At 43.3% G+C, this 12,997-nt stretch overlaps 1 protein-coding gene across 1 annotated transcript in view; it reads right to left on the bottom strand.

Moving 5' to 3' along the window:
* LOC124600321 (chitinase-like protein Idgf4) overlaps positions 1–12,581 on the bottom strand; it is a 49,683-nt gene extending 37,102 nt beyond the window's left edge. Inside the window, exon 1 of the mRNA XM_047136151.1 lies at positions 12,430–12,581. Coding sequence (XP_046992107.1) covers positions 12,430–12,541 — 112 coding nt within the window. The 5' untranslated portion in view covers positions 12,542–12,581. The remainder of the gene's footprint in view (positions 1–12,429) is intronic.
* Between the last annotated feature and the right edge of the window lie 416 nt (positions 12,582–12,997).

The following is a 12,997-nucleotide window of genomic DNA, read 5'->3' as shown; positions in this document are numbered from 1 at the left end:
ACAACATCGCCGTAACTGAGCGACCTCAAAATGGTTCAAATGGCTCTGAGCACTATGGGACTTAACGTCTGAGGTCATCAGTCCCCTAGACTTAGATCTTCGTAAACCTAACTAACCTAAGGACATCACACACATCCATACCCTAGACAGGAATCGAACCTGTGACCGTAGCAACCGCGTGGTTCCGGACTGAAGCGCCTAGAACCGCTCGGCCAAGCGACCTCAGGTAATGCTGCCGGTCTCTCTGGTTTATCCTGGCTGGAATATTTATAACGACGTTGACACTGCTATGAGCATCTCGACTCCAGAAAATTTACGCCAAGGAGCCAAAACATTGTGACCTCTGCCCAACGCTCTGAGGGCACGCGGCACGGTACGAGAAGTATATGAGCGGAGCAGAGACGAATGGGGTATCATTCTAGCGACGATAAGCAGCTCAAATGACGAAGTCCGTCGACTTAAGCGACTTTACCAAAAGCCAGATTGTTGTGGCCCAGTGCCTGGGAGCGAGCGTCTCTGAAACGGCGAAGCTGGTCGGCTGTTCGTGTGCCAGTATCGTGAGCATCTATCGAAAGTGGTTGAAGAAAGCTGAAACCACGAGTCTGAGATTAGAAGTTGGGCGTCCATACCTCCTCACAGAACATAGGAATCGGAGGCTTGCCCGCTCTCTAATGCAGGATAGGCGGCGTTCTGAGGGAGATGTGACTATGAGTGCAGTGCTGGCGCAGGGTCAAGTGTTTTGGAGCACTCCGTTCAGCGCACAGTGCTGAACATGGCCTTCTGCAGCAGGGGACCCCTGAAGTGTTCCCACGTTGGCCCAACGACGTCGTCAATTATGTTTACAGTGGGCACGAGTTCATCGAGATTTGACCGCGGGTCAGCAGAATCGTGTCGCATGATCGGATGAAACCCGTTTATTGTTAAAAAAAAGATCGATGGTCATGTCCAGATACGCCGTCATTTAAGCTCGGAAATTGCAGCGCACCATGGACGCAGACTGGTGGGAGCGGTATTATGTTATGGGGGGGGGGGTCATTCACTTCGGGTTCTATGGGACCTGCTGAAGTAATCGAAGGCACCGTGATAGCTGTGGACTATGTGAACATTATTAAAGACCTCTTATGATTGATGTCTTCCTCAACAGCGATGTCATCTTCCAACAGGATAACTGTCAGTGTCACAAGGCCAGAATCGTTCTGCAGTGGTTTGAAGCATAATATTGAACCCACGTTGATGTATCGGCCGTCAAATTCAGATTATCTTAATCCAATGAAACCCAACTGGGACGATATCTGGCGCCAGCTCTGCTCCCACAAATCATTCGTCCGTAAATTGCGGTAAGTGTATGGCCTGGGCGTGGCAAACTGGTGGCACAACCCTCTGCAAACCTGCCAAGTACTTATAGAATCCAGGACACGCAGAATCACAGCTGAACTGCGCTCCAGAAGTCGACAAACACGCTTTTCAGTAGGTAGTCTTAATGTTTTGGCTCATAAGTATATTAACCACTAAAATGGCTATTGAGGACCTCTGTAATCTTTACTCTGCACGACAAACAAGAAAGATACACAATGCATGGAAGGTATTCCAGGAGGAATGGTCAGGGATACGACAGGAATGATCATTCGAAGCAAAAAAGTCCAGTAAACATAGACTCTAAAATGAATACCTTAATAAACAGGAGTACTTCTTCATCTTCGATTCTGTGAAACACATCTCTATCTACTGCAACCTCTTTGCTTTGCACATTGTGGGATGACGTAGTATGGCACACAAACACGAAAAAATTGTCTAGTAAACATGGACTCTACAATGTGTACCTTATGTGATATGAGGACTTGTTCAGCTTCGGTACTGTAAAACACATCTCTTTTACTGAATACGTCCAATTTCACACATATTTGTGGCAATTTTTGTTTACCCACTTTCCAAAATTTACTTACCGTTCGAGGTGGTGGAGTGCACATCCAGACTTGGGAATCTCTGGTTTCCTTTAAACGCTGAAGGCAAATGCCAGGATGATTCTTTTAAAAACGGTATGGCCAATTCTTTCTTTCTTTCTTGCTTGCTCTCTTCCTTCCTTTCATGAACAAACTGGTTATGTTCATACATTGCACCAGGCATTGACCCAAAAGTGGTAACGGATTTCACCGAACTACAACACACCATGTTACATAGACAGATGAGGTACCAATTAAAATGCACTCACATAGCCTGCATCGACGCTTCAACAGTAAGGTGTCGAGATGTGCAAAAAGAAAAAACACGTCCCAGAAGTTCATGTGAGGAGTAAGGTGGGTCACTGACGTCACATTCGCACCAGGTTTCACCAAATTCTTCCCAACGACACAATAAACATAACACACCAAGGGAACAGGCCGTCACATCTCTCTGTACCCACATCTCACCCCTTCCCTTGATGCCTCTGCAACAGAGGTCAGATCCACAACACCCACCGTTGAGATAATGCGATTTTGTTATGGGTGGGTGAAGAAAACATTTCGAACGCACCGCTGCTGTGAATCGTCAAGAAAAGGCCTCAGGAGGTGTCATAAGGGATTTGAATGAAATTAGCTCTTCCCTTGACCTGTTAATTTTCACAGACATCACAGTCGAAAACGACAGTTTACAGAGCATTGTGCAACAGGACGATATTTTTGACAACCTTTGACGCTAGTTACGCATATACCCCAGACGATTCAGTCCTTCTCTAAGGAAATGACAGGGCTCTAACTCCATTGAAAATAATCTCGCAATCTTTGCTCTGATATAAAGACTGGAACCGCTTGGAACCGTTCAAAACCATTCAAGGAAATCTGAACACGATCCAAAGCAGAAAAGAGTGTTTGTGGTTTTTGTCCCTCCTTTTTTGCAACCTCCTATGGTGTGATCCCAGAGGGTTGCTTTATTGAAATGTGCATAATAAAATGGCAAAGGATCCCTCAAAGACCCGCACCCGCCCTCCCTCCAGTTTAGCAACACCCTCAGTGCCACCTGCACATCTTTCTTGAGCGCTTTAAAAGTGTACCTGTTCAGATAAAACGCTTGACTAGTTACTAGATGCCTGTGGGCAGAAAACTCCTTCGACACCCTACAGCTCTAGTGCCTGCTTGGGGCCATGCGGTATCTGAGAGGTGTCAAGAGGGTTGCCTACCTGCAGGTGCCAAGAAATCGGTCAAGGGTGTCTTAGTACAGGTACATTTTTAAAGTACTCAGTGAAGGTATGCAGGTGGAATTGATGGAGTTGACGAACTGCGGTATTCATTGCTGTTTTATTCGCCCACGTGTCAATGTCACATCCCCTCCCCTCCGATGCACACGGCACTGAAGGGCACCAAAAAGGAGGGATCACGTCCAGACTTCGTCGCATTGCGGCCACGCTACACTAAAAGGACTTAGATCACGTTCAGTAAGGTGCAGTCTCGTGATGTCCTTAGAGAAAGGATGAATCGTCCGGGCGATGTTGGAAGTGTCAAAGGTTGTCAAGAATGTCGCCCTGTTGCACATTGGACTGCAAACTGTCATCTTCTGCCGCGAAAACTGTGAAAATGAACGCCACAGGGGATGGGGTTACTTCATTCAACTCCAGAAACCTTCTCGTGCCGATTGTGAACAGCGCAGCGGAGTGTCCGAAATTTTTTCCTCGGCAACCGATAAGAACAACCGCGCTATTTCAAAGCTGGACGTCGCTGTCCAGACCTCCGTCACAAAGGAGTCAAGAGAAAGGGTGGGCTGTTTGTCACAGGAGGTATGACGACCTACCTGTGGTGTGTTACGTCCACGGTGTCGTCTGGCCGAGCGGTTCTAGGCGCTTCAGTCCGGAACCACGTGGCTGCCACGGTCGCAGGTTCTAATCCTTCCTCGGGCATGGATGTGTGTGATGTCCTTAACTTAGTTAGGTTTAATTAGTTCTAAGTATACGGGACTGATGACTTCAGATGTTAAGTCCCATAGTGCTCAGAGCCATTTGAACCACGGTGTCGTCTGGCAGACTTGTGGTGAAATTTGGTATCTACGTGGCACCAAGAACCCACCTTACAGCTCACAGGGACTTCTGACCACCAGCCTTTTTTGCAAGCGTCGACACCTTGCTGCAGGAAGACTCGCCGATACCGATAGTGACGTCACAAGAGGCTGCGCTTTTGCACTTATTCGTGTCTCGATAATCAAGATCCGTATCTGCAAACCACTGAAGTAAATGGATTTGGGTACTTCCCATTCTGGTTTTTTTCTCATTCCATTCGGGTGTGGAGCGCAGAAAGACAGACTGCTTTAACACCTCTGAGTGCGCTGTAATTAGTCTTGTCTTGTCTTCGCTGTCCCTCTAGGAGTTAAGGGTTATATCAGTGAATGACAGTGAAGTTCTTTTAATAAAATAAGTTATATTTGATATTTAGTGTCTCCTGTTTCACATGATAAAACGATCTGTCTCTGCAATACGTAAACGGCACGTTTGTGCATCCTTATAGGAATCCAAGGTACAGCGTAGTGGAAAGCAAAGAACTATGATGTATCTTTGCAAAGTTAAACACCCTCTAGTCTTTGTCGAACGTAATCTCAACCACAAAGTTTCAACCAAATTACCTACATCAGCGAGAATTAGCAAATATTTTGCTATGTGATACATACAGGTACTACCAACGTTATTTATATACTGATCTTCGCAAACTTGCTTTTGCATCGCTGTTGTGACGCTTTTTTTGCTGTTGCTTTCATCTGTTCGCAGTTCCATATTTCTTCTCATATCAGCTAACGATTCTGCTTTTGAGTTCTTCAGTCGTCGATTTTTTCACGTTGCCTTTAAACATCGGCGTCAGAGTTCAACTGTTATCGTGGTTCGCGACCGTAGATAAACGTTAGCAACCGCTGACACTACATCCAAACAAGCTGGTCTGTCGCTAAGTCACACAAACGAAAAAATGCTCTAGAAACAGGCACACACGTTCATGAAGAGAGTTCACAATAAAGTGGCGGTACTTACTCACAGGTGACGTATGGCTTGTTCCTATGCCAATTAAGACAGGAAATCAGTCTTCAGGAGCTGTATTTTTTTTTTTTTTATTTCAACGATTCTAACAGGCCTCTCTTTGCAAAGCGATCTTTGAGAATCATTGAACTCTTCGGAGACTCATCTTGGAAACAAAACACCATCACAGAGCCGATTTCAGTGGCTCATGGAATATTACATATTAGTTCTCATTTTCTTGTGATTCCATTTTCGTGACAAAATTGCGGAAATAGACCAATCTATCACTTTCATAAATGTTTATCACTGCAAGTGCGGCGAAACAAGAAGTGATCTGTGTATCGGAAGTTCCATTTCAGATACATCATGCACGTTTAAAACCTTATTATATTTACCGCGTACTTAAAAACTAAAGAACCTGAATAATAGATTGTTTCGAAACGGGAAGCATTGGGATCAAAGCAGTAAGATTTGTACTCGTCAGCAATCGATTCTGAGTTCGGAAAACGTAATTGTCCCTTGAAGAATGTGGGGAATATTGTCTGTAAAGTACAGCATCGTTTCTTTCGCAATGACGCCAAAGTTGCAGTAAATTGAAAATGAAATGTGAAGTAATGACTCTTGAGGCAGTCATGTCATTTGCTTTCACAGATCGGGAAACTCCAGTAGCGGTACAGTGAAGTTAGTTTGGCAGAACTGTGGCTGCACCTGTCTTTACAGAATAGGACAGATATCTGGTTATGGGTGACGTATGTTGCTGAGATAGTATTTGCGGCACATGGTCGTCAGATCTTCCTGGAATACCTCTGCAATTATGCGTAGGTGAGAGTTTTGTACCAGCAACGAAGAACGAGCGTCATCACACAGAACTTTCTAACGCAACCGGTTTGAGAAGGCAACGAACTCGATACTCTCGCAACTGGTAGGCCAAGGGAGCCTAGTGTGTCACTTGCCATAAAGTTTCTTATCTGCACTTATCTGCACTTAAGCTGATTCTAGTCACAGACCTAACGCCCAAGTGCTGGTAATAAACTCAGGAATAGCACAAAACAGGAAACAGTGTATATAATAGCTGCTGACGCATTACACAATACTTAGACTTATTTCCTCCAGTGCTAGGGACTATATAGGGCAACAAGTTTCCTCCCGCGAACTCTGTCAGCTGCAAGGTTTCCAGCTTCCTCCAAGTTCATATCCATGCGGTTAAGACCCTTTGCAAAAGATCGTTCTCAGATGTTACGACCTCTTACTCTAGTTCTGCCTCCACCCTTGTTTGGCACTACAGTGCTGATTTGGAGATTCTTCCGTGCGTACATGTCCTCCAAGCTTCAGACTCCTTTCAGCAACGATTTTGTGCAGGCTGTGTTGACCATTTCCTCTCATTACTTTGTTATTTGAAACACGCTCGCATTAACTAATTTTACTATTTTTACAACTTGTAATTTATCATTTTTATTCGGTGCGCTTCTTTGTTGAAGGTCTGAAGAGATCTCTTCCATTGTACATGAATAAATTTGTCTAAACAACGCTGCTATCACAATTGACCTACAACTACGCATAGACGAAACCTCAAATATATCTAACCAATTTTAATTAGTTTCCTTGAAGATTGCTGGGTAGAGATCGGGAGATGTGGAAGTCTGAGGGTGTATTATCGGAAAAAGAGGTGAAGTTGGAATTATACCCCAATGAAGATTCACCATGAGCTATTTTATCGCGTTGCACTTGAGCTGCCCGCAATAAATGCCAGCATTTATATTTGTATTTTTCTAAATCAGTAGTGCTCAGTGCTTTCTTTGTCCCACTTGCACATAACATTACTCTTTATGGATAGTTTGCAAACTTTCGTGCGGATTTAGATTTCGAATAGCGCTCGTAGTTACTTGCTTTTTCTTTCATCTTTGCATAAAGGCACAGGCAAGTATCTTGGATACGAACGTTCGTTATCGTTAATGAGATAACTAATGACAACCATACTTTCACTCTCTGATTTTTGTAGTTTTCACGTAAGATCCACTGGGTGTAAATGCTGCTGGGTTGTCGTGAGGTCACATTTATCCATACGTACCAACACTGATGCCGACTGACTTGATCCATTTAGCTTTAAGACGTTCAGATACTGCTGTTCAAAAACTGATGGTCTTACTGGAAGTGGCGAATTTTTCTTGTCCAAACTGCTACTTCCGAAATAACAGAACCATTGTCTTTCTGCAATACTATTCTCCCTAAGACACTTCTCCTCACTTGGCTCTTCCCGTTAACTCCAAACTAAGATGATTTTCTCTGAGCACAGTTGCTATGAAATATTCGAATGTTTCCATAGAGTATTAATTTTTATGTTGTTCTCGAACTGTTCTATTATTTCAGCCTTAGGCCGTTCTCAAGTACCTAAATATATTTGTTGGTTCTCTGATCATAACAATATCTGCGGTACTGGCTACGTTCCCCATGGTAAATATTTTTATGATCACATAACTGAAACCGTATTCAGCTACTTAAAAGTGGTGTAAACCGAAATTGTACAACTGCACGAAAATTTAAAAAAAAAAAAGGGGCAAGCATCATAGAATCATGAGAAATGAATATAAATTTTTTCTCCCACTGTATACTCTACCTTAGTTAGTTCAAAAATGGCGCTAAGTCTCTTCGGATAAGGCGAATTCAAGGCATCTTTACAAACACAACATACCACATAAGGAATGACAACGATGAACCATGCTATTACCAGCGCTTTGTTGTAGTAAAGAACAAAAGCACAAGGAAATTACAGTATATATCAACCGCATATTAGTGAACTACCAGTATGTGATATTAAACATTTGACGAAAGCTGAAGTAAGTTACCAACTATTTTTCTGGAAACCAGTACTGTTTTTTGAAATCATAACAAAAAAATCGGATGGGTACGGAGATATTATTAAAGAAATCGTTCATTTCTCTTAGGTTGCCACTCTAATGTAGCCAGTCTCCTTGTTTTATTGTACGGAAAATGATGTACAGTTCTCAACAACTCCGTCTGATTCGACTTAAGTCTTTGCCAGCCCACTTCCCCAGAATGATAGACAGGAGAAAAGAAGTCTTTGTCAAGAATTAGAGTTCTCTACGAGGTCCATATCGACCTCGGCTCCACTTCGGCAGTAAATGACAGATTCCTGCAATGCTCAACGAACTGTACGTAACGGTACATAAAGACAGACATTTTCCCATTTTTCCATATGCGAATGGAATACGATAGGGAATGTCTAATATCGTTACGAAGTATTTTGCACCACGCACTGTGAAGTGCCTTACTAGGCATATACGTAGATGCAAAGGCACGCGTTACCAGCGAATTTAGCGCGTCTGTGTTAGGTCAACGCACTCGCACAAGGTGAAGCTCTTTCTCAATAAGGGGGGAGGGCGAGAAGCCATTGTCTCAGCAGCGCTATAGACCAGCGTTCATCAACTTTTCTTGCAATATCTGATTCAGAAATTCCTCTGACTTCAAAAAGAGAATAAGCATGTGCGACACATTGCATCAACAAACTATAGAATTCTTTATTTCTGTTTTAAGACATTTATTATAATTTTGGCTTAACAATACCATCTGAACTATAGTACTACAGGTCTTCAAATAACTCACACATAATTATCCCTAGAAAGTATCCTTCTAGTGCGAGTTCATTGTCAAATATATTCATTTATAGCCATTATTATGGAATACTCATACACATTTAGTTTAAGCTTAAACTCATCATGTTGTATCGAATACAGTCTCATGACTTTTTGCGTTAATGTACATGTAACTGTAAACCACATGATCATGGCAGCACGCTGCTGAAACATGTCCTACTAATAAGTATTAGTAAAACGTGATTCAAGCAGTAAAAAATATTTCATAAATATGTTTAATTTGATTTCACGATCTTGTACTGTCTTCAATCGAAAGTAATTCGACTTTGAGAAAATATAATGAATAAAATTTGTTGTCTACTTTCACGATTTTGGCGTAAAGCACGCACAAGAAACTGTCTGCACATTAACATCTTGGAAAAGGCTCAAATTGTGTTGTTTCCGGTACTTCAAGCACAAGCAGAGATCATAAAATGAGAATTCTGAGGTTGGTAATTCGTACAGTAAAAGCAACGTTATGGAGAAACATACTAAAGAAGCCTTCTACTGAATTTTGTAACATGTTACATGCTAGCTTTCCTCAATGGTAGCGAATAAAGGTAGGAACGGGCTTACGTTTCGTCGAATGGGAGGCCATTAAAGGCAGAATACAAGTTCTGACTGGGCAATGATTTCGTGCAAATAATCCGGTCCTGTTGAACGAAACAGTCCTGCATTCGCATAAAATGATGTAGCGAAATTAAAAAGAAAACGCTAAACTAGAGTGTCCAGGAAGGGAACTGAAACACTTTCAGCTCGATTTTAAATTTAAGTGTGTGCGGTAGTGAGTCACAAGTAATGAGAAAGCGTTACAAAGAAATCTAAAAAGTAGACGAAGCTTGTGAGGATCACAGAATATCAATACCCTCGCTCACAGTGTGAATCAGTGCGCGCTACTGTGTTGTTGTGGTCTTCAGTCCAAGGACTGGTTTGTTGCAGTTACCCAATTAGCCTATCCTATGCAAGCCTCTTCATTTACGAATAACAATTGCAACCCATATCCATTTGAACTTACTTACTGCGTCAAGCCATGGTCTCTCTCCTCTACAAATTTTACCTCCCCCCCCCCCCCTCCAAAAACACACACTTCTTTCCTTACCAAACTGACGAATCCTTGATGCCTCAGGATGGTGACTTATTAATAGGTCCCTTCTTTTAGTTAAGTTATGCCATAAACTTCTTTTCTCCCCAATTCGATTCATTATCTACTCGTTAGTTATTGTGTCTATTCATCTAATTTTCAACGTCGTCTGTAGTCCCACATTTCAAACGCTTTTATTCGCTTCTTATTTGAACTATTTACTGACCACCTTTCACTTCCGTATTCCATGAAAATACCTTCAGATGAACGCACGACTGCAAACAGAAGTAATACCCTGTATTTATGTTGTGGGCCGCAGCACAGCAGTATGTCGGCAGATCCAATAAGATTCGGAGGCTATGGCGCACATCGAGACCTTACCACTTAAATCTGAAAAGAAGTAAGTTCCTAAGTGCTAAACTCCTAAATGTTGTAGTAATTATCGATTATACTTTGGTCGACATGCACCACATTGTCCTCGGCTATGAAACCCGTTCGTTGTTTAGTACGAAACAAAAGTAGTGCGGAATACATTAATACGTTAGTAGCTACTAAAAAAGAAACTATAGTGCATAGCGTGAAAGATGCTTAACCGTGATGGTGATGGTAGTCATTGTAATAACAAGCATTTCATTAACGAGATTCTAAAAATTTATGGACATCCACAACAACCTGTAGTAATTTGACAAACTCAGTAACTAAGTGTATGAAATGTTTCAAGAACAACTCCAGAGACCGAAAGAGTTTACATGATAATTGTGAGAAATGTCCACCAATGAAAAGTAAACCTACATTTTAATTGTAGCAACATACGACACAGGGATTGGTTTATGCATCGTGATGTAGGAAGCATTATCGACAGTTAGCCAGCGGAAAAAATCCACCCGCTGAGGAACAGTTTATTTTGACGAGACAGTATATGTAAGTAAGAGAGGAAACGACGCATTTTCTTGTGCCTATGCAAGATCCATAACATCAACCGTGAAATTACAGCAATTGCGCGTAATGCTTTTCCCAGACGTCCAGCCTTGGCCGGATGCAATAATGGAAGAGAACCTGACAGTGTTCGCGGTGTGGCTCCTACCTTCTTTCTGGCTTGGTTGTGAAAAGCAATAATATCTATTTTCAACATTCTTAATATACCCTTACTTAAGATTTTCCCCCGCAGTAACATTTACGGAGACAGCATTCCAGGTCTCGAGATCTTAGTCGTCGAAAAAATCTGTTACACACCGCTCGGTTTAATGCGTTTGTGTCGTCCGACAGAGTGCTGTGGGGGAGAAACTGCAAAGGTAGACAACGATTCGATTAGATGATTGGGGGCGGGTATGAAAGGTTTTCTAAGATGAAGAGCCAATCATAAGGCAAAAGAAACTGTGCACCATACTCTCTTCTGGATGTCTGAGCTTAGCACTGACATTCGAGTAAGGGCGACTCGCGCAGTCTAATCAATACAAGCATTAATGTGTATTCTAGCACTGCCGATGAAACTGATATTAATAACTGTATATTATTAATACCTGTAAAAACACATAAGTAATTTGCAAATAGAACTGACCTGTGCAAATAACAGTCTTACAAATGCTTCATTATCTGTTGGAGGTGTGGGAGCAATTAAGTCGCTCTATATTATTTGACATAGCTTCCTTTGAAATAATTTATTTCAGTTTGTCAATGGCGAAAGTGGTCTTTAAACTTATTTTATACCCATCACTAGCGACAAATTGCATGTCCGACTGTTCTCTTGAAAATACTTCTCTTATAGTTTCTGGGAGTGCCACACTGGGGTTCCCAATTGGGAATATTTGTGAGGAGATTTTCAGTTCTGGTATTCACCTGATAATCCACAGGCAACCTCTCAAAAATATTGCTTGCAACCACTGTGACGGAACTGCTTTCTTTCAGGGACGACGTTGTCCATACTCCCAGACAAAAGGTAAAAATTTCCGCTGACTTGGGGTATCAGTTGCGTGATCACGCACTGGTCGAGACGTAGTTACCTGATCGTTTCATTCCACTGGTGTTGTTGTAACAGTAGACTGGGAGTGCCACAGAGGGGTTCCCAAATGGGAATATTTGGGAAGAGAGTTTCAGTACTGATAACAAAAGGAAACCTCCGGAAAACATTGACTGGAACCTAGGAGCTGGAACTGCACTATTTCTGGGGCAACGTTGTCCATTGAGCCAGACAACAGTTACAAAATAACGCTGCATTGGGGTACAAGTTCCACGATCACGCACGACTGTGCTCGTCGTTACCTGGCCTCTTGATGACACTGGTTCAAAATGGCTCTGAGCACTATGGGGCTTAACATCTATGGTCATCAGTCCCCTAGAACTTAGAACTACTTAAACCTAACTAACCTAAGGACATCACACAACACCCAGTCATCACGAGGCAGAGAAAATCCCTGACCCCGCCGGGAATCGAACCCGGGAACCCGGGCGTGGGAAGCGAGAACGCTACCGCACGACCACGAGCTGCGGACTGATGGCACTGGAATTGTAGTAACAGTAGACTGGGAAGTGCTACAGAGGGGTTCCCAATTGGAAATATTGTGGAGGGGAGTTTCAGTCCCGGTGCTCATGTGATAACAAAAGAAAACCCCTCCACAACCTTGGTTGGGACCCAGGGATTCGTACTAAACTAATTTATTTCTGAGTCAGCGTTGCCCATTGTCCCAGACAACAGTTAAAATTCGTCTACCGCACACGTGTGTATGCGTCGTTACCTGGTCGTTTGAGCGCGCTGGTGTTGAAGTAGCAGATGACCTTGGTGGTCGCGGCCAGCGCCGCTGACCAGCAGCAGGCCGACAACAGCAGGAACCTGGCGAAGCTCTGCATCGCGAGGAACAGTCACACTGGACGAGAGCAGCCCGGCCCGCAGACTTTTACGCGGAGGAACGGCCGTGGGCTGGTCGCGGTCGGAGGGGAGGGCACAGTGGCCGCGTGGTGGTGAAGGGGGGCGGGGGGACGGGGGCGAGGAGCATGACATCATCCGCAGCAGTGGCTCAGCGCGTCCAAGGACTCCCGTGGGGAGTCAACCGACAGCAGGTGGGCTACGATTCTGCGAAGCGCTCTTTGCCAGCTCTCCGCTTACAGCCTGTTGCTTCTCCGAATGGAAATATGAACTCCTGTTTGTGGACTGGCCGTTCCTGTAGTCAACAGCCGTCTAAAGACACCAGGGTCCGAAGAAAATGGACTGCTTCTTCTGAGGTTTTAGATGAGTCGTCCAACCATTATGTGTAATGTCTTCGTTTAAATTGCGTAATTATGTCAAGTAACTTCACGAGTAACCCA

Source organism: Schistocerca americana, chromosome 1, assembly GCF_021461395.2.
Source record: "Schistocerca americana isolate TAMUIC-IGC-003095 chromosome 1, iqSchAmer2.1, whole genome shotgun sequence".
Classification (NCBI taxonomy): domain Eukaryota; kingdom Metazoa; phylum Arthropoda; class Insecta; order Orthoptera; family Acrididae; genus Schistocerca; species Schistocerca americana.
Note: the sequence above shows the minus strand (reverse complement) of the source record. Positions and strands in the feature narration are given on the sequence as shown.